The sequence below is a fragment of the Carcharodon carcharias genome, chromosome 31 (assembly GCF_017639515.1).
Source record: "Carcharodon carcharias isolate sCarCar2 chromosome 31, sCarCar2.pri, whole genome shotgun sequence".
NCBI lineage: Eukaryota > Metazoa > Chordata > Chondrichthyes > Lamniformes > Lamnidae > Carcharodon > Carcharodon carcharias.
Genome location: NC_054497.1, coordinates 139,653 through 167,442, shown reverse-complemented (window position 1 = coordinate 167,442; position 27,790 = coordinate 139,653). Strand labels below are relative to the sequence as shown.

The 27,790-nt window shown below is 49.9% G+C and overlaps 1 protein-coding gene across 3 annotated transcripts in view; it reads right to left on the bottom strand.

Moving 5' to 3' along the window:
• The window catches only part of LOC121271614 (BTB/POZ domain-containing protein KCTD5-like), a 45,997-nt gene extending 21,563 nt beyond the window's left edge, over positions 1–24,434 (bottom strand). Inside the window, exons 1-5 of one of the 3 annotated variants that reach the window (XM_041177652.1) lie at positions 24,221–24,434; positions 9,773–9,881; positions 2,929–3,020; positions 1,103–1,198; positions 294–419 (exon numbers count right to left, since the gene is read on the bottom strand). In XM_041177652.1, coding sequence (XP_041033586.1) covers positions 294–419; positions 1,103–1,198; positions 2,929–3,020; positions 9,773–9,881; positions 24,221–24,370 — 573 coding nt within the window. In that variant the 5' untranslated portion in view covers positions 24,371–24,434. The remainder of the gene's footprint in view (positions 1–293; positions 420–1,102; positions 1,199–2,928; positions 3,021–9,772; positions 9,882–24,220) is intronic. The other 2 variants (XM_041177654.1, XM_041177653.1) reach the window with 2 other exon arrangements.
• Between the last annotated feature and the right edge of the window lie 3,356 nt (positions 24,435–27,790).

The following is a 27,790-nucleotide window of genomic DNA, read 5'->3' as shown; positions in this document are numbered from 1 at the left end:
ACTGACTGACAGGCAGACAGAAATGCCTCGCAACATCTTTCATTTTAAGATTAATGCAGCGAGTCTCCACCTAGTACCACCAAACTGCCCTAAGAAAGCCACTGAGCAACTTGAAAATCAGGTCACAATTCATCACCATATATAAAAGATTACCCAAACCTTCATTAAATTAGACTACTGCTGCATTTTATCTACGACAAATTAATTGCCCACAAGCCAATTTAAATGGTTGCAGATCGCCCTGCATTGCCTCTCTCTGCCAGCCTGAATCTCTCGTTATACTTTTGCCTCACCTTAGCTTTCCGGCTTGGTTCACAGCTTATCCCATTGGTGGTGTTATGCAGCTCCTTGGAAACAACACACAGAAACTCTGCCTGGTCTTCATTCCCATAGTTGTAGGAAGATCCAATGCTGACCAACTGTAAAAACAATGTATATTTGGACAGAACCTTTGGCGTAGAAGAAATCCTATAGCATTCTTGAGGGGCTCCCCTAAAACAGACACATTTTAAGCGAAAGAGGACATTAAGAGGAGTAACTAAAGGCTTTGGTCAAAGAGCTGAATTTTAAGGAAGGTCATAAAAGAGCAAGGAGGTGGATGGACTGACAGGTTTAGGGAAAGGTACTGAGGGAGGTGGGCAACATTTAGGGAAAAAGTCTCCAGAGAGAGGGACCCAGGCAATTGCCAATATGCAAAAGGCGGGGGGGGTGCACATGGGGTCATAGTCAAAGAATGCAGATGAAGAGGGTTTCACATGGAAATATAGAAAAGGTGCAATATGGCAGAAGGTTACTGGACTCAACCAGGTTGTATCAATGCATACCCTGTACTCGAGCAAACAGATTTAATTCCATTTACCCAACCTGCCACCAAATCTCTTCAATCCCTTTTCTCTCATCCACTCCAATCTGATTTTTAATGTTGACGCTTCCTGCCATTAACCATAGAACTGAATTCCACCAGTCTCCCAGCTAACTTATCCTGTGCTAAATCTCACAAGGATTTGCTCTGCTTTGGGCAAGGGAAAGGAATATGTTTATGTTATTATGCCCTGCTATCACAAATTCTTGACAAAACTATGGTAAGACTTGCCAACCTCACCTGTTCAAACTTCCAACCGTCAGACATGGTGGAAACCATCTGGGTCAGCTCTTCCTCTTGACACTGAAGAACTCGGTAAACATGTTTGGTGGGAATCTGTAGAAATGATGAATACTGACTGTAGTTAGTCGCTTCCATTTAAACCCCACACGTAGCAATTCGCTTTATTGGGTCCACACTAATGCAGTCATCTTAAAATTATAATTATAATAAAACCTCATTACAACAAGACTGTTTTGGTTGCCAACCTAAATCTGTTTTATAGAGAGTGTAATGAATTTCTTGATCAAGCGCCTAACCTCCTCTGTGTGGGTTCTAAAGGAGCAGTTTCCCTCTTGTATAAATGGGAAATTATTCTTGTAAGACTCCACTTTCAGGGAGATTAGCTATTAACAGAACAGAACACTGTCTTAATTGAATAAAGCACTCTCTTCGCTGAATATGTATCACATCAGGGATTCACCGATACTTCAGTAATTTCTTTATACCACAGATTTCTGATAAATACAATCACTGAATTTCAAGGCACTAAACCAGTTTCCCTTGTAAATTGCTACAGAAATATACAGCCTGAATACGTAGCCAGATAATTTTGCATTGTGCACCCACTATGGTTAACCTACAGTCCAATTTTACACGGAGGCTTTTCAAAGGAAAAGCAACCTCTGATTTTTTTTTTATTAAAATGATTTAATTTCTCAAATTGTTGATGATCACATTGAATATAAGATGGGGGGGGAGTAGGTTAAATCAGTTCAACAAAATCTTGATCCAGCTTTTGGCAATCACACTTTGTATTTCATCAGAGATTAGCTGTACTACTGCTACATATACTGCCCTGACTCCACAAACAGGTTTTCACAACAATTAAGGAACTTAATTCTTCCTACCTTTTTATTCTTTCATGGGATGTGAGCATCACTGGCAAGGCCAGCATTTGTCAACCATCTCTAACTGCCCTTGAACTGAGTGGCTTGCTAGGCCATTTCAGAAGTAACTAAGAGTCAACAACATTGCTGTAGGTCTGGAGTCAGATGTAGGGCAGACTAGGACAGATTTCCTTACCTGAAGGACGTTAGCAAACCAGGTGGGTTTTTACAACAATTCACAATGGTTTCATGATAACCATAACCGAGACTAGCTTTTCAATTCCAGATTGTTAATTGAAGTTAAATTCCACCAGCTGCCATGGTGATATTTGAACCCTTGGTCCCAGGACATTAGCTTGAGCCTCTGAATTACCAGTCCAGTGACATTTCTACACCACTGGGATACTACATCCCAGGATTCGAGTTAAACTGTTGGACAGGAGTGTATGAACACTTAAGCTAACCAGAAATTTCTCATTATTCTAACAAAATCATCAGCCCACTTCATCTTTAATTAAAATTTTCCATCTATCTAGTGTGTGTACATATCTGTGCATCACACTCCGGATGTTACATCTCGATCTATCACAATTCAGATGTCAGTTGTTATAAGTGGAAAAACAATCAACTAAAGAGTCGGCCATTGCAAATTTAAGTGTAGTCGAACAGCTAATGACTGCCCTCTGAAATGCAACCTTTACAAATGTGTTTATTTGGAGAGCTCTTCAGCTGTGGGCTTGTATAGGCCACATCAGCAGCCAAACATTACATGCACTAGATGAGCAGCATTGTTGTGTTTATATTTTAATTCAAACTACCAATCCTCCTTTAAAATAGCAGAGAGGGGATTTTAATACCAGCAAATTAAGCATGCAAACCCTGCTGACTCTCAACGTAGCTTGTTTTTTTAAATGTTGGTGTGTCTAGTTTCCCCATTCTACTGTGCACTTTCCTTACCTGTGTAGGTTTACAGTCTCGCTCTTTGATCTTCTCTTTCACTAATTTAATGAGAGGTGCTACGTTGTAAAACTCGGCTTCTTCTAGAACCCCTGCAACAGAGAAACATTACAAACGCTGAACATTCCACCTAAGTGTCAGCATGATTCACTGCCACCCCATCAGAGTTATACAGGACGCATAAGAAAATCTAAATCTATCCTTTTCAAAACCTTATCATACTTAATTTAAGTATTTTCCTATAGTTTACAACCCTGACTTCCTCATTCATTCTGCTGCTACCAACCAAGAGGACACTTTGCTCTACTTTTATATAACTGTAGCTACCTGTACCCAATACCAACATGTATTTATATAGTGCCTTTAATGTTATGAAACACCCTTGTCAAGTGCTTTGGGATATCAAACAAAATTTCACACCAACCACATGAGGAGATATTATGAATCAAAACAGGAAATTCTGGAAATACTCAGGTCTGGCAGCAGTTGTTGAGAGAGAGAGTGAGAAATAATAATGGTTCAGCTCAGTGACCTTACATCAGAACTGAGGCCAATGTAGGGTAGGGGGAGCTTTCAGTGTTAGCATAAGAGCAGTACAGTATAGGGGAAGACTTGACTGTTGGGCCATACATTAATGAAGTACAGACTGCATTACAGCTGATGAATTTCTTAACTACAGCTTTTGAAGCACAAAGTGTTGAGATCTCCTCAGAAAGAAAAAGGGAAAGTCCCATTCGAATGACACAGATGTTCTAATGAGACGGGGGGGTCACTCCAGGGTGGTGACCTGCCTTCTCAAAAACAGGGACTATAGACCTGCATTGGTTTATATATGAAACCAAGTAGATTTTGCTTTTAACCAGGAAAAAATAATATTCTTTAATATGGGATGACTATTATTAGTTGATGCAGGGACCACCCAGTGTGGACATGGGTTCATATCCCACCATGGCCGCTGGTGGGATTTAAAATTCAATTAATAAATCTGGAATTGAAAGCTAGTCTCAGTATGGTGACCGTGAACTATCTGTTGTCGTAAAAACCCATCTTGTTCACTAATGAGTCATACAGAATTCCTAGACTGTGCTGATCTAACTAATCTCAACTGGAGCAGTAATTTAAGACACTGCCTTAAGTCAGTGAAGAGATATTATTAACCAGGATTTCTGCTCCTGACCACAATACATTAAGCCCTGCTAGAAAGTGTAGGCTTGTACATCAAGTAAGGAAGTCTGAGTTCAACAGATAAAAGGCCTGCAGGCCAGGCCTTCAAATGATGGATAGCCACTTGGCCAAGGTATCAAATGCCAAAGAAAGGGAAAGAATACAACTGAAAGTCTAAAAGGTTATTCATCCAGTTCTGCAGCTAGGCTAAAGGAGGATAAAGAAATAGGGAAAAGATCAAATTACATAAAATTCACAAATGCACAGAAAAAGGCCATTCAGCCCAACTAGTCTATGCTAGTATCTATGCACTACACGAGCTTCCTCCCACCCTACTTCATCTTGGGGAGATGGTGGCATAGTGGTAATGTCAGTGGACTAGTAATTCAGAGGTCCAGACTAATGCTCTGGGAGTGATAAGTTCAAATTTTACCACAGCAGTTGATTAGAATTCAAATTAAATTAAATTAATAAATTTGGAATATAAAGGTGGTCTCAGTAATGGTGACCATGAAACTATCATCGACTGTTATAAAAACACATCTGGTTCACACTAATATAGGGAAGGAAATCTGCTATCTTTACCTGGTCTGGCCTACATATGACTCCAGACCCACAGCAATGTGGTTGACTCTTAACTGCCCTCTGAAACACCTTAAGGGCAATTCAGGATGGGCAACAAATGCTGGCCTCGCCAGTGATGCCCACATTTCATAAAACAATAAATTTAAAGAAATTCTATTAGCACATCACTTTATTCCTTCTTCCCAAACTATTCCAGCTGCTCCTGAAATGCATCTATGCTATTCATCTCAACTATTCTACGTGGTAGCAATCCACATCCAACCACTCTGGGTTTCTCCTTAACTCCTTATTAGAATTATACAGACTTTTTATTAATACAAATCAAACATTGGCACCCCAGCTCAAATGACTACCAACCAATTTCCTTCATCTCTAGTCTTAGCTAGCTACCAGATGGTTTCCAAATAGGTAGGATCCTCTTAGCAGGTGCAAAATGGTTCCTCTCAAATGCTGTTCTTTCAAAACAAGGCAGGACAGAAACAGTAAAGCATCAGGGAACTCATCAGAAAGCTGAGCAGACACATCATTAACAACAAATATCAATATTTGAGAGATTCCGTTCGTCATGTGAATACTTTGTATAAATGCAAATAAAGACTGCATTTAGTGCTCTACTAGATCTCCAATGCAACTCGAGTTGATAAGACAAAAACATTGCTAGGGAGGTGGGGTTGGCGGGGGGTGCACAAGCAGGAGGAATAGTGAGAGAAAAGATAAAGCACAGATTGCTTAAAAAAGATCAGAAAATGAATCTTGCACAAACAAGCTAGCCCTTTCATTAGAACAATTGAAAATGCACTAAACTTTTTTAGAAGCAGGAACAGACAATTTGCCCCTGCAACTGATCAACTACACTCACTGAGCTTCTTGTGATAACCCAACATTGCATCTCCTCTCTTCCTCCCTCCACAAACACATCCAATTGTCTCCTGAACACAGTTATGCCACCCATTTCAATGGCTTTTCCTGGGACAGAAGCAAAATACTTCAGGTGCTGGAAATCTGAAATAAAAGAAAAAAATGCTGGAAAGGTCTGTGAAGAAGGAAACAGTTAATGTTTCAGCTTGATGACCTTTCTGCCACTCAGGTTCTCGTTCTACACATGTAGCCTGATCTGTTGAATATTTCCAGCATATTCGCTTTTTATTCAGTAATGCTATTGGGCAACTTCTCTATTTTAGATTTAAGTTTGTATTTTGGTAATTAAATCCTTCCTCATCATTAACAATGTGTTGCAATCAGTAGCCTTCAATCTTGAAAACTTCAGCTAGCTTGTCTAAATCTGCTCCTTCCAAAGAAAGGACATTAATGGCATGGAGTACAATCACCAACATGAATTAGTCAATAATGGGAGGGTAGATGAGAGATACTGGACTATTAATACTGAAATGGAGAAAATTGAGAAGAGATTTAATTATACTTTTTAATATTGTGGAGAGTTTTATTGCAATAAATAAGGAAAGACTATTACCTTTGGAATGAGAATGACACACAAAAGATCAATACTTTAACACTGAGGAAAGCATTTGGGAGAGATTTCCTTACAGAGTTGTTGGGAGCATGGAATGGTTTGCCACAAGAAGTATTCAAATCAGGGAATGATGCATCTTTTGAGGGTGAATTTAATAAATTTTTGCAAAAGAGAAGATACAAGCAATTGGGAGAGAATAGAGCATTGGATTGTTTCAACAAGGGGATGCCAGAGACATGATGAGCCAACAGCTACCTTCTATGCTGTAATAGTTTATGGTTCAACAAATCCAACCTCATTAGCCTTCCTTCACAACTTAAACCCTCAATACCCAGAATTCTTTATAAATGACCCAAAAATACTTGACTGTGGGATCCTTGTTAAACGGGAATTTCGAGAAAGCATGAAAAAACAAATTGCTGAATTTTATTCCCAAATATCCCAAGGTGCTTCACAAGAACTTCAAATAAAATTTGACGTTGAGCCACAAAGTGAGGTATTATCTACATCCTGGGGGGGGGTTCCCACTGGCCAGAAACTTAACTTGTCCAGGCATATAAATATTGTGGATACAAGAGCAGGTCAGGGGCTGGGAGTTCTGCGGTGAGCAACTCACCTCCAGACTCCCCAAAGTCTGTCCACAAGACACAAGTTAAGGAGGGTGATGGAATACTCTCCATTTGCCTGGATAAGTGCAGCTCCAACAATGTTCAAGAAGCTCAACATCATCCAGGACAAAACTGCCCATTCGAGAGGCACTCCATCTACCACCTTAAACATTCACTCTCTCCACCACCAAGGCAGAGTGGCAGCAGTGTATACCACCCATAAGGTGCCCTGCAGCAACTCACCAAGGCTCATTCGACAGCACCTTCCAAACCCACAACTTCTACCAGCTAGAAGGACAAGGGCAGCAGAAACATGGGAACAGCACCACCTGCAAGTTCCCCTTCAACTCAAACACCATCCTCACTTGGAACTATAGTGGCACTCCTTTCACTGTTGCTGGGTCAAAATCCTGGAACTCCCTCCTTAATAGCTCCATGGGTATACCTACACCACATGGACTACCGCAATTCTAGAAAGCAGCTCACCACTTTTTCAAGGGCAGTTAGGGGTTAATAATAAATGTTGGCGATGCTCACACCCCACAAATGAATTAGAAAAAAAAGGGCAACTCTCTTTATTTATATTAAATTCATCCTTAAAAGATTCAACAATCTCTTACTCAAACACTTCCAGTGGCAAACCATTCCACGCTCCAAAAAATCTCTCCAAAGGAAATCTTTATAAATGATCCTTGTTAAATGCGAATTTGGAGAAAGCCCAAAAAAACAAACTGCAGAATTTTATTCCTAAATATCTATAAATATCCCAAGGTGCTTCACAAGAACTTTATCAAACAAAATTTGACACTGAGCCACAAAATGAGGTATTTTCTCCAAAAATTAGACCAAAAGCTTGATCAGGGAGATATGTTTTAAGGAGATTTTTTAAAAGAAGAGGATAAGTGGAGAGGTTTAGGAAGGGAATTCTGGAGCTTAGGGCTGAGGCAGCTAAAGGCACAGCTGCTAGTGGTGAAAGTTGGGGGTGTACAAGATGCCAGAATAGGAGGAGTAAAGAGGTCCTGGAGGGCATTACAGAGATAGGTAGAACAAGGTCACTGAAGGATTTGAAAATGGAGATAAGGATTTTAAAACCAAGGTATTGCTGGTCAAGGAAGCCAATGTCAGTCAGTGGGCGCATCAAAGAAGAGTGAACAAGACCTGTTACGAGTTAGGACACAGGCAGCAGAGTTTTGAATGATCTCAATTTTACCCAGAAAGCAAACTAAAAATGCAGCAATTTCTGAAGTACTAAGTTACTCTTTCAATACCACTAGCAAAATGGAAAGGGCCCATGAGACATCAGTGAGCTAGGTTAAACTGAAGCCTTCTATTGCCTCTCAGTAATTATGAAATTACTTGAGCAATCACAATTAATAATTTTAATCTAAGACAATAAATGTTAATGCTCCCTTTCACAGTTTTTACTGTTTTTTTACACCATCAAAAGTTTTCACTTGGTAGAAATGCTGTTAAAAGGTGAAAATGAATTACAAGCAGCAAAAAATATTTTACAAATAGACACAAGATATTTGGGCCTGGAAAGAGGCTTAGCCCAACAAACCTTTAGATTGAACCAACCCATCCATTTCTTGTTTTTTTTTATTTATTTTTTCACGGGATGTGGGCGGCACAGGCAGGGCCGGCATCTGTTGCCCATCCCTAATTGCAGAGTGGTTTGCGAGGCCATTCCAGAGAACAGTTATCAACCACATTTAATGTGAGTCCATAGTCACACGTAGGCCAGATCAGGTAAGGACGGCAGATTTCCTTCCCTGAAGGGCATTAGTGAACCAGATAGGTTTTTATGCCAATCAAACGATAGTTGTCATGGTCACCATTACTGAGACAAGCTTTCAATTCCAGATTTCATTAGTTGAATTTAAATTCCTCCAGTTTCAATGGGATTCAGGCCCATGTCCCCACAACATTAGCCTGAGCCTCTGGATTACTAGTTCAGTAACACTGCCACTACACCACCATCTCCCCGTCTCTGTCAAATCCACACTCTCCCAAGTAATTGTCTCTTCAATTCTGAAGCAATGACCTACTCTGGGAATGCACTCCTCAAAATATTATTCTTTGGGTGAAAATTCTACACTCAAGTGCTTTACCTTTTTCCAACTGAGGCGGTTGTGACAAATCATTTAAGTGAAATCCTTCTGCTGCTGAGTATTAGTCCTTTGCTAAAGATCCACATTTTACCAAGAGATATGTGGAAAAGTCAGGATAAAGTTTCTCAAAACCCAACCTGCCTGCTCACCAATAATTTAACATTTATAGGATAGTCACTCTTTACTAAATGAACGTTATTTCATCGTGCTTAAAAGAATGAAAACTGCTTTATTTCTTGTAACTGACCCACCTTAAGGGTGCTGTTAAATTAGTCCTGAGTTTGTGAAGAAGAATCAGGGAATGCAACCAAGCAAATCTTCAAGGTTATTTGCTCTATGACCCAAAAAAAAGTACCGAAACAGATGGACTTTTGTACAGGTAACTAATTGGGCACTGCGCCTTAGAAAGGACATGCCGGCCTTGTAAGGAGTACACCATAGATTCATCAGAAAATTACCAGGACTCCAATGGCTACATTAAGAGGAGATTACATAGTCTTTTCTTCTATGAAATATGGAAGGTGAAGAGGAGATCTAAGATTTTAGATTTTGGAAAAGAATCAAAACGATAGATAGAAGGAAACTTTTCCCACTAGTGGGGGAGGTTAGGACAAGTGGATATAACCTTAAAATCATAGCCAGATCACTCTCAGGAGAAAAGTTTTGGAACACTTCTTTCTACGAAGGGTGGCAAGAGTATGGAACAAACTCCCACAAAAAGAAATCTCAATTAATGATTTTAATCTGAGATCAACAGACTTTTGCTAGCCAAGGATTTAAAGGAAATGGAGCCAAAGTGCGTTTCTGGAGTTAGAATAATGCTATGATCATAATGAACACTGGCTCGAGGGGCCGATTTCTGTTCCCACAGTTCCCAAGTGTACAAGGCTAACTAACCCCCTTACCTTCTTCAGCTAGTTCCTTGTTGATGACAAGTTTGCCATGTCGGAGATAGTTCAGTATTGGCCCAAAGTACGTTGGATCCCGGTCAATTAGGTACGCTCCCGTCTCATCCTGAGGGACAAAATCACTGGTTTACTTTTTTTTTGAAGACACAAACTACTCAAAGGCGGGAGGGTGACACATAAACCTGCCCTGGCATGTAGTAAGAGCACAATCTTGCACAATTCCCTACCACTGAAGTTATCTTGGATGTACAGACATGGAAGGTGTAACAGAGGCTCCCCAACAGGGAACCCAATGCTGACACCAATATCTAGACAAAAAGTAATTACAGCAGCACACAACACTGTTGTGCACTAGGCCTCACATGGAACAGATGCGGCAAAGAGAAGTAATACACCAGAGACTCACCCATACCTCGGAAATGCCATTATACAGCTGATTTCTGGTAAACACACACACTGAGTTTCAAGGCATACATCCATTTGCTTTATAAACAGGCACAGAATTACACCATCCGGAAAAAGTAGGAGGAAGTGCAAATTGGATAGCTCTTGTAAACAAAGTGCCAGCACAGACACAATGGGCCAAAAGGCCTCTGTCTGCACGTAAACGTTCTATCTGAACAGAACTATACAATTAGCCAGACTTTACTGGCTCAGCCCATGGCCCAATTTTACACAGGGATATAGCAGCATTTAAATGTAAAGTCAATCTGTGAAGACCCTCCAGCGAATTAATTTCTCAAGACCCTTATTGGCAAATCATCACACAAGCAAAAATAATTATTAATCAGCTCATTTTTTGAATTCTGAAATGTAACAAAACTTCCAGCCAGGATTTTGCCAAATGCATTTTGTGTTTGAATGAATTCAATTCTTCCGGCCATTGTTAAGAGCCAGGCCTTCAGCTTAGAATCACACAGTACAGGAGATGGCCTTTCAGCCCATTATGCCAAGACTGGCTCTATGGTAAAGTTATCCAATTAATCTCACTTCCCTGCTCTTTCCCTGCTATAATTTTGCAGAATGTGCTTTCTCCAATGCTCTTGATTTATCACTACAAACTCCACGCCCCCCACCATGCCCAAACAATCACCACGTCAAAAATTAACTCAGATTCCCCCAGGTGAAACCCATAGATATGTTGCTGGATGTTACGCAGCGGAGATGAACAAAACCAGAAATTTTACACCGGCATTGTTATTACTAGGATTTTACTTAAACTCAGTCCAGCCATGTTCCACACAACACTTAATATTGGGAGTCTGTTGGGAAGGGAGACAGAGAAAGGGTAGGCCAGGGGCCCGCAATCTGCAGCTCTGGAGTCACATGCGGTTTAACATCTGACTTGCAGCTTCCAACCTTTTCCAGTTGATCTGCATTAACGTGAAAAATGCCCCAAAAAATAATTAAATCAAGAAAAGTAAGAGCCATGTGTTTATTGTGGGGGTAATCGTTATGCAGCACTTTACAGTTTCAAATAATTTTTTAAATGAAAACATGCTTTAAATAAAACTGCTCTTGTGGTATAGCTACACTATAGTTACAGATAATGCCTTTGATTCTAAGAACAGGTTTTATTGTTTTGAACATTATTGTTTCTAATTCTGGTGAGATGATAAATTATTCTGAACGTGCTATTAGAAGCTATTTTTTAAATTATGAGAATGAATAGCTGAAATAATTCTTAAGCTTATTCTAAAGATGACAAAATTATGGTTAAAAAGTCAAATAATTCAGTTAGGCCTATTTTAATCATTTGTTTTTCTATTGATACATAAATTCAATACATGTATTTTGTCACATATGCAAATTATGCTTTCTACCAGAGGTACTTGACAGTATTTAGTTTAAAAATGCTAAATTTCCAACCTGTGGCTCCCAAACATAGTTAGCTTAGGCAAATTTTTTTTCAAAAGGCTCTTCAGGTAAGAGAAAGGCTGCCAACCACCTGGGTAGGCTGTTAGTTTTAAAAGGGATCAGCTCGGCTCAGGGCCGCTGTCTCCCAAGCCAACTAAACCTTGGATTCAAGCCTCACTCCAAGACTTGAGCACATAACTTAGGCCGTCACTTCAGTGACTAAAGTGCTGTATTGTCAGACAAAATGTTAAACTGGGACATCTAACCGTGCAGATATAAGATCCCACAGGTGCTTTGCAAAGGGTATCAGGAAATTTTCCAGGTATGCTGGCCAACTCTCACTTAAACCACCACCAAAAAAAAATTAACCAGTCATTCACCTCATTTGTCATTATGGGAGCTTGCTATACATAAATTGGCTGCTGTATTTACCGATTCTAGACTTAGTGACAAAGCTACTATTCCCCAGGATGTGAAGGAAGCCACACAAATGAAAGACCGTTTCTTCCTAAAAATATTTTAAGAGCAATAAAAATGAAGAGTTTCACATTCTTCAACTGTGCGGAGTTGGGGAGAGGTGGGGGGGTGGGGGAAGTGATGTTTAAGGATCAGCCATTCCCAAGGTCGATTTCTGATCAATGCCGAGTTGACAGGTCTCAGGTGGGGCAGGAGTTGGGAACCACAATTAGCCTCAATGCCTGTCTCCGAGCAAGAGGAAAAGAGGACCTGGGTCCTCACTTTCCATTGCCATCCAATGACTGTTGCTGGAAGAAACAGTTCAGGTAATGCTGTGGTGCCTTCTGTGGCCAAATACCCATCCACACTCAGTGCCCATGTGCACAAATGAAGAGAGTGAAAGACTGCATGGTTGCCCAATCCATCAAGCCACAGAATCTCACAGCACAGAAGGCAGCTATTCAGCCCATCATGTCTGTGCTGGGTCTTTGAAAGAGCAGTTGTGAATAGGCCCACACCTTTCTTTTGTATCCATAACCCTGCAAGTTCCTCAACCTCAGATACTTTAAAAATCATCTATGGAATCAGCCTCCACCAGCCCTTCAGGTTGAGCTTTCCGGATCCCGACAACTCCGAGTCCAGTGGAACTAAATCCCAGCAAAGGTCAGTGAATTCAAGAATTGAGGACTTTTTTTTTGGATAGCAAGAAAAAGTACTATGAATTTTCTAGACTCAGGATCCCAGAAGTCATCATGGAGTTGTGCTGGTTTGATGCACAGTAATGTTAAATTCACATCATTAAAAACACCACACATGGAATGTCAACACCCCAGATGTTTGGATTCTTGAGTTATTTTTGGCAGTATGCCTGAGAATTTCAATGAAGAGCTTCAAATTTTCAGATGCTTGTTAACTCCCACAGTGCATACTGTGGCACCGATTTCCACAACAACAACCTGCACTTATTTAGCACTGTTAACACCATAAGCACCTCACAGGAGAGTAATTAGACAAAAGGTGATACTGAGCCATGTAAGGAAATATTAGGGGCAGGTGGCCAAAATCTTGGTCAAAAGAGATGGTTTTAAGAACCTTAAAGGGGAAAAAGAGGTTGAGGGAGGGGACTCCAGAGCTCGGAGTCTAGGAAGCTGAAGGCACAGCTGCTTATGATGGTGCAAAAGCTAAAGAAGGTTAGAAAGACTGGGAAGGGCAAGGCCATGGAGAGATTCAGATACAAGAGTAGAATTATAAAATCAAGACACTACTGGAATGGGAGCCTTTGTTGCTCGGGCAGCAAAGGGATAAAAGCTGAACGAGGCTTGATGCAGGCAGCAGAGTTCCAGATTAACTGAAAGGCAAGAGGCCAGCCAGGAGTTGCTGTGTCTGAAGATAGCAAAGGCGTGGACGAGAGATTCAGCCACTGATGGGCTGAGGCAGTGATCACCACACTGGCTTCCCAAGTAAGTTGTCCTTGTTCCAAACCCAAATGCAGCTTGGACTACTGACACTTTTTCTCACATTGGCAAGAAGGCATTTTTCAGTCACCGAGTCACAAAAAGCAGCAAGAAAGAGTGGCAGTAGTGAAGAAAGCTAAACTTTTCAAAATTACATTGACTCAGGTAAGAAAACAAATACAAAAAATAGACAGATTCAAGATTAAGTTGATCTTTAGCGATAGGTCAATAGTAGGTAATACTAGATTCTTAGAATTACAGTTCCTTTACAGGAAAGCAATTATTCAACTTGCCTAGGCTGTGCTAGAGGCTCCGTATCCTCAAGGTAGGATGGAAGAGATGAAGAAAATGACTCCCGAGTTCCTGTGCATAGTTACTCTCTAGTGATTTGTGCCAGAGTACGTGTAGGTGCCAAGTAAACAAAAGAGGAGACCATTCAGCCCCTCAAGTCTATTCCACTATTCATTTAGATCATATCTGATCTGTATTTTACTCCATTGATTAGGTTCCATAACACTCCACAACCTTGCCCAAGAGCAATCAGTCAAATTTAGTTAGAAATTTTCAATCTGGGGGGCTATTATGTGATTCTTTAACAGCCTACTAACATTCACAATCTAGAATAACCGCTATTAGGCATGCATAGAACTGGATTCCAACCTGTCCCCATCTTCAAGTGTGCCACATAAACCCAAATCCTCAGCTTCACAGGAACTGTACAAATCACAGTTATCGTCCCATGCCAAAGCAGAAATAATCATCTGGCTTCTGGAAGGACACAGACCGGAAAAGTTAATTCTGTTTCTCACTCCTCAGGTGCTGCCAGATCTGCTGAGAATTTCCAGCATTTTCCATTTTGATTTCCAGCATCTGCAGTATTTTGCTTTTATATTAGTGCACTACTTTTCATTGCCCACAAAAGCCAATGCAGCCAACTCCTGGTTCTCTTAAATTATATGAGGGAGAGTTATTCAAAATCATGAGGGGTTTGGACAGAAGAGATAGGGAGAAACTGTTCCCACTCATGAAACGATCAAGAACGAGACAGCACAGATTTGAAGTGATAGGCTACAGAAGCAAAAGCGACATGAGAAAAATACTTCTTCACACAGCAAAAGGTTAAGGTCTGGGATGCACTCATTGCCAAAGATGGAGGCAGGTTCAATCAAAGCATTCAAAACAGAATTGGACCGTTATCCAAAAAGGAAGAACACTCAGAGTTACGGGAAACGGTGAGAGAATGGCACTAATAATTCGGTCATTCAGAGAGTTGGTGCAGACATGATGGGCTGAATGGCCTCTTCTGCACTGTAACAAAATTCTGAGATTGCTGGACACCTTCAAATCAGCCAAATAACAAATTGCAGAATGGTTCAGAAAAGTAGCCCGGGCCATCAAGCTGGCACTAGTGATTATCTCCACTAGTTGCCTAGTCTAAACTGGGCTAGATTAAGGTTCCTATTAAGACTAAAGTTGGACGTTCAAGATTCATACCAAAGTTTGAGACCATAATCTTGGTGGCCGTTTTAAGGAATATTGCAATGCCCATGCTAAGGTGTCCAAATGGGCCTTTAAACTTCAGTCCTACATCGGTTCTGATGAAGGGTGCACATTAAAAATGCTTTTTTCTCTTTAAAAATGCTGACACACCTGCTGTATATTTTCAGCAGTTTGTTTTCATTTTCAGTTTACACTGACTGGATCTGATTACTAACTTCTACTGTACCTAACTGCAGCCTCCCAAGGTTTCAGAATCACACTGCTTACTGACAGTCACTCTTTGTACAGCCTCTCCGAACAGCCTAGATGAGAACTGATCCACATTTCATACAGACTCTTTTGTTCATTGCTACTAGAGTCAAAGTTATTGAAGCAGTCAACCTCTCCAAAGTTCCTTCGTTGTTATACCCGATCTGCGACACACTCACTGCTGCCCTGGGGGTACCCCTCCTGAGCGTGAGCAATTCTTCTTGCACTGACTGTACCAACAGCTCATACCCTGGGGTGTCCCCACCTTTCACCACCACGCTCCCAGGAATGAGGGTCTTTTCCTCTTCACCTGATTTTCCATTGTTCCCCATGCAACCCCTTTCCCCCACCATCCCAAAATTCTGCTGTAACCAGTCACACTTCCTCTGGACCCGACTGTTGTTTCTTTATTTGTCCCATTACCATCTATTTCACCTGGTGCTATCCTCTCTTTTGTCACTTAATCTCTCCTGCCTTCCATTCCATCACAGACCATTGTCCTCTTTCCGCCCCTTTCCCCCCCATCTCTATTTGTGCTTAAGAATGATTAAATATCTAGCAACTTTTGTCAGAATTGGAAGATATCAACCTGAGTCTTTAAATCTGATGCTGTCGCCAAAAGTGCTGCCTAGCCTGCTGAGTGTTTTATTTTCAGAATCCGGCATCCACAGTATTTTGTGTTCGCACTTCTCCTAACATTCTCTACACCAACAGTATTAAATTAAGCTCTCGGATCGGCATCAGAAAGTTGTGGGTTCAAGTACCACTCCTAGACTTGAGCACAAATCTCAAAGTTGACCCTCTACATGGAGGAAATGCTGCACTGACGCTTGGAGTTGTAATCTGTTGGATAAGACTTTATACTGGGACCCCTGATGCCTTCGCAGGTGACATAAAATATCCCCTGGCACTATATAGAAGAGCGGAGGAACTCTCCCCGGTGTCCTGGCCAACAACCAACAACACAAAAACAGATCATCTGTTCGTTACCTCATTCCTGTTCGTGGGAGTTTGTCATGCACAAATTGACGACTGCGTTGCCTACGTTATGAGGGTGACTAAAGTTCCAGCAAGTATTTCACTGAGTATGAAACGCTTTGGGATCTCTTTTGATCAAGATAGGTGCTATATAAATGCAAGTTTTTTTTAACACACCAATCTCCCTGTTTCAATGGTGAACCGGTGTCAGGATTTCTCCCGTGGTTGATAACGGTAACCGATAGTTTCCAGGCCCAGAGTCTGTGAGGGCTTCCCCTACTCCTTAGGCTCCCCAAGCCCAACCCACCACGCCCCTACCCCCTACCACCCCCCCCCACCCCAAACCCCCCTCACACCCCCACACGCCCCCGCAAACACCCCTCACACACCCACACCCCCCGCAAACCCCCCTCACACACCCACACCCCCCGCAAACCCCCCTCACACACCCACACCCCCCGCAAACCCCCCTCACACACCCACACCCCCCGCAAAACCCCCCACACACCCACACCCCCCGCAAACCCCCCTCACACACCCACACCCCCCGCAAACCCCCCTCACACACCCACACCCCCCGCAAACCCCCCTCACACACCCACACCCCCCGCAAACCCCCCACACACCCACACCCCCCGCAAACCCCCCTCACACACCCACACCCCCCGCAAACCCCCCACACACCCACACCCCCCGCAAACCCCCCTCACACACCCACACCCCCCGCAAACCCCCCTCACACACCCACACCCCCCGCAAACCCCCCTCACACACCCACACCCCCCGCAAACCCCCCTCACACACCCACACCCCCCCGCAAACCCCCCTCACACACCCACACCCCCCGCAAACCCCCCTCACACACCCACACCCCCCGCAAACCCCCCTCACACACCCACACCCCCCGCAAACCCCCCTCACACACCCACACCCCCCGCAAACCCCCCTCACACACCCACACCCCCCGCAAACCCCCCTCACACACCCACACCCCCTGCAAACCCCCCACACACCCACACCCCCCGCAAACCCCCCTCACACACCCACACCCCCCGCAAACCCCCCTCACAAACCCACACCCACCGCAAACCCCCCTCACACACCCACACCCCCCGCAAACCCCCCACACACCCACACCCCCCGCAAACCCCCCTCACACACCCACACCCCCTGCAAACCCCCCTCACACACCCACACCCCCCGCAAACCCCCCACACCCCCCGCAAACCCCCCTCACACACCCACACCCCCCGCAAACCCCCCTCACACACCCACACCCCCCGCAAACCCCCCTCACACACCCACACCCCCCGCAAACCCCCCACACCCCCCGCAAACCCCCCTCACACACCCACACACCCCGCAAACCCCCCTCACACACCCACACCCCCCGCAAACCCCCCTCACACACCCACACCCCCCGCAAACCCCCCACACACCCACACCCCCCGCAAACCCCCCACACCCCCCGCAAACCCCCCTCACACACCCACACCCCCCGCAAACCCCCAACACCCCCCGCAAACCCCCCTCACACACCCACACCCCCCGCAAACCCCCCTCACACACCCACACCCCCCGCAAACCCCCCTCACACACCCACACCCCCCGCAAATCCCCCTCACACACCCACACCCCCCGCAAACCCCCCTCACACACCCACACCCCCCGCAAACCCCCCTCACACACCCACACCCCCCGCAAACCCCCCTCACACACCCACACCCCCCGCAAACCCCCCTCACACACCCACACCCCCCGCAAACCCCCCTCACACACCCACACCCTCCCTCACACACCCACACCCCCCGCAAACCCCCCTCACACCCCCCGCAAACCCCCCTCACACACTCACACCCCCCGCAAACCCCCCTCACACACCCCCCCCCCGCAAACCCCCCTCACACACCCCCGCAAACCCCCCTCACACCCCCCCGCAAACCCCCCTCACACCCCCCGCAAACACCCCTCACACACCCACACCCCCCGCAAACCCCCCTCACACACCCACACCCCCCGCAAACCCGCCTCACACACCCACACCCCCCGCAAACCCCCCTCACACACCCACACCCCCCGCAAACCCCCCTCACACACCCACACCCCCCGCAAACCCCCCTCACACACCCACACCCTCCGCAAACCCCCCTCACACACCCACACCCCCGGCAAACCCCCCTCACACACCCACACCCTCCGCAAACCCCCTTCACACCCGCCGCAAACCCCCCTCACACACCCACACCCTCCGCAAACCCCCCTCAAACACCCACACCCCCCTCACACACCCACACCCTCCGCAAACCCCCCTCACACACCCACACCCCCCCTCACACACCCACACCCCCCGCACACCCACACCCCCCGCAAACCCCTCACACAACACCCCCCCCGCAAACCCCTCACACACCCCCCCGCAAACCCCCCTTACACAACCCCCCCCGCAAACCCCTCACACAACCCCCCCCCCCCCCGCAAACCCCTCACACAACCCCCCCCCCGCAAACCCCCCCTCACACACCCACACCCCCCGCAAACCCCCCTCACACCCCCACGCCCCCCGCAAACCCCCCTCACACACCCACACCCCCCGCAAACCCCCCTCACACCCCCACACCCCCCGCAAACCCCCCTCACACACCCACACCCCCCGCAAACCCCCCTCACACACCCACACCCCCCGCAAACCCCCCTCACACACCCACACCCCCCGCAAACCCCCTTCACACACCCACACCCCCCGCAAACCCCCCTCACACACCCACACCCCCCGCAAACCCCCTTCACACACCCACACCCCCCGCAAACCCCCCTCACACACCCACACCCCCCGCAAACCCCCTTCACACACCCACACCCCCCGCAAACCCCCCTCACACACCCACACCCCCCGCAAACCCCCCTCAAACCCCCCTCACACACCCACACCCCCCGCAAACCCCCCTCACACACCCACACCCTCCGCAAACCCCCCTCACACACCCACACCCCCCCTCACACACCCACACCCCCCGCAAACCCCCTGCACACACCCACACCCCCCGCAAACCCCGCTCACACCCCCCGCAAACCCCCCTCACACACCCACACCCCCCGCAAACCCCCCTCACACACCCACACCCCCCACAAACCCCCCTCACACACCCACACCCCCCGCAAACCCCCCTCACACACCCACCCCCCCCGCAAACCCCCCTCTCACACCCACACCCCCCGCAAACCCCCCACACACCCACACCCCCCCAAACCCCCCTCACACACCCACACCCCCCGCAAACCCCCCTCACACACCCACACCCCCTGCAAACCCCCCTCACACACCCACGCCCCCCGCAAACCCCCCTCACACACCCACACCCCCCGCAAACCCCCCTCACACACCCACACCCCCGCAAACCCCCCTCACACACCCACACCCCCCGCAAACCCCCCTCACACACCCACACCCCCCGCAAACCCCCCTCACACACCCACACCCCCCGCAAACCCCCCTCACACACCCACACCCCCCGCAAACCCCCCTCACACACCCACACCCCCCGCAAACCCCCCTCACACACCCACACCCCCCGCAAACCCCCCTCACACACCCACACCCCCCCCCGCAAACACCCACACCCCCCTCACACACCCACACCCCCCCTCACACACCCACACCCTCCGCACACCCCCCCTCACACACCCACACCCTCCGCAAACCCCCCTCACACACCCACACCCCCCGCAAACCCCCCCTCACACACCCACACCCCCCCGCAAACCCCCCTCACACACCCACACCCCCCGCAAACCCCCCTCACACACCCACACCCCCCGCAAACCCCCCTCACGCACCCACACCCCCGCAAACCCCCCTCACACACCCACACCCCCCGCAAACCCCCCTCACACACCCACACCCCCCGCAAACCCCCCTCACACACCCACACCCCCCGCAAACCCCCCTCACACACCCACACCCCCCGCAAACCCCCCTCACACACCCACACCCCCCGCAAACCCCCCTCACACACCCACACCCCCCCGCAAACACCCACACCCCCCTCACACACCCACACCCCCCCTCACACACCCACACCCTCCGCAAACCCCCCTCACACACCCACACCCCCCGCAAACCCCCCTCACACAACACCCCCCCCCCGCAAACCCCTCACACACCCCCCGCAAACCCCTCACACACCCCCCGCAAACCCCCCTTACACAATCCCCCCCCGCAAACCCCACACACAACACCCCCCCCCCCAAACCCCTCACACAACCCCCCCCCGCAAACCCCTCACACACCCCCCGCAAACCCCCCTCACACACCCACACCCCCCGCAAACCCCCCTCACACCCCCACACCCCCCGCAAACCCCCCTCACACACCCACACCCCCGCAAACCCCCCTCACACACCCACACCCCCCGCAAACCCCCCTCACACACCCACACCCCCCGCAAACCCCCCTCACACACCCACACCCCCCGCAAACCCCCCTCACACACCCACACCCTCCGCAAACCCCCTTCACACACCCACACCCTCCGCAAACCCCCTCACACACCCACACCCCCCGCAAACCCCCTTCACACACCCACACCCCCCGCAAACCCCCCTCACACACCCACACCCCCCGCAAACCCCCTCACACACCCACACCCCCCCGCAAACCCCCCTCACACACCCACACCCCCCGCAAACCCCCCTCACACACCCACACCCCCCTCACACACCCACACCCTCCGCAAACCCCCCTCACACACCCACACCCCCCCTCACACACCCACACCCTCCGCAAACCCCCCTCACACACCCACACCACCCCTCACACACCCACACCCACCGCAAACCCCCCTCACACACCCACACCCCCCGCAAACCCCCTTCACACACCCACACCCCCCGCAAACCCCCCTCACACACCCACACCCCCCGCAAACCCCCCTCAAACCCCCCTCACACACCCACACCCCCCGCAAACCCCCCTCACACACCCACACCCTCCGCAAACCCCCCTCACACACCCACACCCCCCCTCACACACCCACACCCCCCGCAAACCCCCTGCACACACCCACACCCCCCGCAAACCCCGCTCACACCCCCCCGCAAACCCCCCTCACACACCCACACCCCCCGCAAACCCCCCTCACACACCCACACCCCCCACAAACCCCCCCTCACACACCCACACCCCCCGCAAACCCCCCTCACACACCCACCCCCCCCGCAAACCCCCCTCTCACACCCACACCCCCCGCAAACCCCCCACACACCCACACCCCCTCAAACCCCCCTCACACACCCACACCCCCCGCAAACCCCCCTCACACACCCACACCCCCTGCAAACCCCCCTCACACACCCACGCCCCCCGCAAACCCCCCTCACACACCCACACCCCCCGCAAACCCCCCTCACACACCCACACCCCCGCAAACCCCCCTCACACACCCACACCCCCCGCAAACCCCCCTCACACACCCACACCCCCCGCAAACCCCCCTCACACACCCACACCCCCCGCAAACCCCCCTCACACACCCACACCCCCGCAAACCCCCCTCACACACCCACACCCCCCGCAAACCCCCCTCACACACCCACACCCCCCCCGCAAACCCCCCTCACACACCCACACCCCCCCGCAAACACCCACACCCCCCTCACACACCCACACCCCCCCTCACACACCCACACCCTCCGCACACCCCCCCTCACACACCCACACCCTCCGCAAACCCCCCTCACACACCCACACCCCCCGCAAACCCCCCCTCACACACCCACACCCCCCCGCAAACCCCCCTCACACACCCACACCCCCCGCAAACCCCCCTCACACACCCACACCCCCCGCAAACCCCCCTCACGCACCCACACCCCCGCAAACCCCCCTCACACACCCACACCCCCCGCAAACCCCCCTCACACACCCACACCCCCCGCAAACCCCCCTCACACACCCACACCCCCCGCAAACCCCCCTCACACACCCACACCCCCCGCAAACCCCCCTCACACACCCACACCCCCCGCAAACCCCCCTCACACACCCACACCCCCCCGCAAACACCCACACCCCCCTCACACACCCACACCCCCCCTCACACACCCACACCCTCCGCAAACCCCCCTCACACACCCACACCCCCCGCAAACCCCCCTCACACAACACCCCCCCCCGCAAACCCCTCACACACCCCCCGCAAACCCCCCTTACACAACCCCCCCCCGCAAACCCCTCACACAACCCCCCCCCCCCCGCAAACCCCTCACACAACCCCCCCCCGCAAACCCCTCACACACCCCCCGCAAACCCCCCTTACACACCCACACCCCCCGCAAACCCCCCTCACACACCCACACCCCCCGCAAACCCCCCTCACACACCCACACCCCCCGCAAACCCCCCTCACACACCCACACCCCCCGCAAACCCCCCTCACACACCCACACCCCCCGCAAACCCCCCTCACACACCCACACCCCCCGCAAACCCCCTTCACACACCCACACCCCCCGCAAACCCCCCTCACACACCCACACCCCCCGCAAACCCCCTTCACACACCCACACCCCCCGCAAACCCCCCTCACACACCCACACCCCCCGCAAACCCCCTCACACACCCACACCCCCCCGCAAACCCCCCTCACACACCCACACCCCCCGCAAACCCCCCTCACACACCCACACCCCCCGCAAACCCCCCTCACACACCCACACCCCCCCGCAAACCCCCCTCACACACCCACACCCCCCGCAAACCCCCCTCACACACCCACACCCCCCGCAAACCCCCCTCACACACCCACACCCCCCCTCACACACCCACACCCCCCGCAAACCCCCCTCACACACCCACACCCCCCGCAAACCCCCCTCACACACCCACACCCCCCGCAAACCCCCCTCACACACCCACACCCCCCGCAAACCCCCCTCACACACCCACACCCCCCGCAAACCCCCCTCACACACCCACACCCCCCGCAAACCCCCCTCACACACCCACACCCCCCCTCACACACCCACACCCTCCGCAAACCCCCCTCACACACCCACACCCCCCGCAAACCCCCCTCACACACCCACACCCCCCGCAAACCCCCCTCACACACCCACACCCCCCGCAAACCCCCCTCACACACCCACACCCCCCCGCAAACCCCCCTCACACACCCACACCCCCCGCAAACCCCCCTCACACCCCCACACCCCCCACAAACCCCCCTCACACCCCCACACCCCCCGCAAACCCCCCCTCACACACCCACACCCCCCCGCAAACCCCCCTCACACACCCACAGCCCCCGCAAACCCCCCTCACACACCCACACCCCCCCGCAAACCCCCCTCACACACCCACACCCCCCCGCAAACCCCCCTCACACACCCACACCCCCCGCAAACCCCCCTCACACACCCACACCCCCCGCAAACCCCCCTCACACACCCACACCCTCCGCAAACCCCCCTCACACACCCACACCCCCCCTCACACACCCACACCCCCGCAAACCCCCCTCACACACCCACACCCCCCGCAAACCCCCCTCACACACCCACACCCCCCGCAAACCCCCCTCACACACCCACACCCCCCGCAAACCCCCCTCACACCCCCACACCCCCCGCAAACCCCCCTCACACACCCACACCCCCCGCAAACCCCCCCTCACACACCCACACCCCCCGCAAACCCCCCTCACACACCCACACCCCCCGCAAACCCCCCTCACACACCCACACCCCCCTCACACACCCACACCCCCCGCAAACCCCCCTCACACACCCACACCCCCCGCAAACCCCCCTCACACACCCACACCCCCCCCACAAACCACCCCGAAACCCCCTATACACACGCCCGAAAGCCCCCACACAGCCCAAACCCACCTACCGGCCTAACCCTCCCCCCCGCGGCCACACACCCAGCCTCTGAGCCCGCTCGCTCACTCACCCGGTCCGACAGCAGCTCCCCCTCCTCCTGGCACAGGCGGTACAGGAACGACTTCTCATCGCGGCACAGGGTCTGGCGGGTGGTCAGAAAGTGAGTGCCCCCGACATTGAGCCGAACCCACTTGTTATTCGGCTCCTTCCCCTCCGCCATCTTCAGTTGCCATCTGCCGCCCCACCTCCGCAACGGCGCAGGCGCAAACCGGGCCCCTACCGCATCACGCACGCACCAATAGGCTCCGCCCCCTCCCTCGACACGCTCATGGCGTCCCGCCGCGCTGCTCCCTGGGGGTTGTAGTCGTCCGCCCGAAAGGCAGGCTGGGGGTTGTAGTTAAAGAAGGCTAGTCTCCTGCTAGCACCAGGCCTTGGCTTTCCTCCCAGCCAAGCCCCAACAGCAACATTAGTAAGCCACATTGGAATCACAGAATTGTCATGGTGCAGAAGGAGGCCATGTCTGCACATAAGCCTCCTCCCATTCTCTACACTCACCTTTATCAGCAGGTCCTTCAATTCCTTTCCCCTCTCATGCAATAATCTAGCTTCTCTGTTATATTGTTGTGAAAATGTACGTCCAGCTGTGCCTGTTTACTTTCAGAGTCACACACACACAGGATCACAATACCAACAATGTTGAGGTAAAAATGTCAAACTTTATTGCAGCCACAAAGAAAAACCAGTAAAACCTGTCTGAACTCGTCTTGTATACCTTAAAATGGAACTCCAGTATCACCGATTTTTCCTGGGATTTCACAATTCTGAATTGTTTTTTTTCCTTCTGGTCTGGTAAAGATAAAGATAATACAATGAGACGAGATGGCCGCACCCATAAGGGGATTCCCAGCTCCAAGAAGGCAAGAACCTATCGTGGCATGACATCTTTCTTTTATCTCATCTGTATATCACAAAACCAAGTTGTACAATGTCCCCCAAAAATACAAACAAGATGACTACGTGTAAACAACATCCTCACATCAAAATGCACTCAGAAGTGAACATATGCGGCTAAAGAATACAACATCATAAACGTGAGAAACAAAAAACATCCTTGCAAAAGGCAGAGTCTAAGCACATGTACTAGAATCACAACAAATGGTGGTTGACCCAATAGCTGACGCTTGACATCACTGGAGCTGTGGCCAGTGCAGAAAGCTCAGCCGGTATGTCAGGGGTTGCAGGAACAAGCCAGATGGGCAGGGAAAATTCACCATGTGTGGTAGGACCATTGCTGCTGAGCCTCAATAATTCTGTCATTAGACAAGGAATTTGCACATTGGTGAGATGTCTCTCTGCGTCCATAATTCTCCAGCAGAAAGGCCTTGAGAGCAAAGACATGAGTTGAGTGGGGCAGTGGCAATGGATAGGGCCAAAGATGTGGTTCGTGGCATAGGAGCTCATGCTCCCATTCCGTACTGCCTTCTCAGCTACCTGGATCTTCGATCTCCCGAACTGGATGGCAATGCAGTGATCCTGAAGCAGCTTGGCTCCTTACAGGGCAGAAAACCCGCTGGCGGTATCAGTCCATCTGACAGCTGGGGAACCAGCCAGTTGACGAAGCCCAATGCACAACTGGAGGAGAATATCCCTCAAGGTTTCATGTTGCTCAATGGCAATGATGCAAGTGGCACCAGGGTCACTGGGAGACTGGGGGATGACAGTATGAGGGATGGTCTGGGCGGCAGCATATATAATGGAGACATCCATCTCGAGAGCATAAACTTATTGGTGGGTGACCAACTTGAGCTGATAATGGATGACCAAGATGTTGGTGGAGAGCGCTGACAAATACTTCTAGAACATCATATGGAATGATAACGCATTCCCTGGAGGGGCCAAAGGGCACACCGCGCCAAACAACAGGCAAACCATCTCATGCAATAGTAATGACCCAAAGGTAGCGTTTGACATCGTGAATGTTGGTAAGCGTCTTTGAAGGGCAGGTGCCTTGCAACGGGTGGGCACGCGTGAGACAAAAGAGAGGGCGTTCACACTTGGTAGCCACACATGCTGGCCTGCTGGTGAAAGGGAGGCTACGGAGGCTGACAAAAGGTCACCTGGTGAATGGTGGAATTTGATGTCTGGTGCATGAAGGAACAGTCTTGACATGTGGGGTCCTCAGCCAGGCGCACTGCAGCTAGCAAAATCCAAAGGGACGTCGACAGGTTCAGCTAGGTATTTGACAGGGGCAATGCAGCAACTGACTGTAGAGAAGGAAGTAGTGACACAGGGACTGGCAGAAAATTCTCCCCTACACAGTTTCTCAGAGGCCTGCACACAAGCTTTGCTGTCTGTGAGTACACAAGGATGGCACTTGAACTGCACAATCTACAGGCTGAGGTGTTTGATCGAAGCCGTGATGGACAGAGCTTCAAATTTGCAAGGCAACCAGGTGATTTGACCAGCACACACGATTTTGGTCATGATAAAACCCAGCAAGTTGGAGTCTGTTGCCATGGGTCACATACAGAGTGGATACAATGCCATGTTTCTTAACAGTGCCATCTGTGACAAACCAGAGCTGATTGTCTAGGCGGGGAAGGGTAATGGTTTTAGTGGACGAAAGAACAGACTGTGCCAACTGAAAGCTTTATTGGAGATCATCTGTCCACTTAAGCCTTTCATTGGACTGATGACCATTCCCCAAGAGGGGAATGTATGAGTCACACCAAGGGAGGACACTTCAAAGTGTCTCGTAGGCTCCAATGGAAGATCTCATGCCAGAACCCTGCCCTGGTGGAGAGCAGGTAGAGAGGGTGGCACCGGGGTGAGGGCTAGCTCGCGAGGTGCCCTGGGACCAAATTCATCCCAGAATAGTCTCAGCCTTTGGGAAAGATTACAGCTTTAGGGACAAATGAGCATAGGTCACATTGGGATGGAACATGTAGTAAATGTTGCCAACCGTGAAGAAGTTCTTCATAACAGTTATCACCACAGCGGAGATCATCTGCAAGTTTAACAACTATACCCTTAACTAGAAAGTCACGAGGGCACAGCATGTCAATTTCTCAAGGGCATTTTCGGATCCAGGCATGTCCACGGCAGATCGACTGTATACACGAAAGCTTTGTAAGGTGTGACTCCTCCACAATACTTCATGGAAGATCATGCGAATGGAATCTGGTAACAGGCGTTGGTTAGATCAGTTGTAATTATGTGCCTCCAATGGGCAATGTTGCATAAGGTTGAGTCAACACTTGGCATGAGTGAAGCTTGCAGCTTACTGTGGTGCCCAACATGGGCGAATGCTATGACAAATCCAAACACCCTGTTTGACTTCTTCACAAGAAATGATGGGTTAAGGTACTCCACAGTGATCCCCACATTTTCAGGCTGAGCAAAGACTCCAAGGCTTTCAAGGTCGTCAAATTTTCATTGCAACTCAGCAAGTTTGTCTCTGGCGTATTGGGAGAGGTGGCCATTTCATTGTGGAGGTTGTGCAGGTCCCCATGTTGATACTGGCCTTACCAATTGTAACCTGAGAATGCTGGATCAAAGATGTCATCACACTCCTGAAGGAGCGTGTGGAACCAAGAATGTATGTGCTGAGGCAGGGTGTGATCCGGATCCACAGGAACAG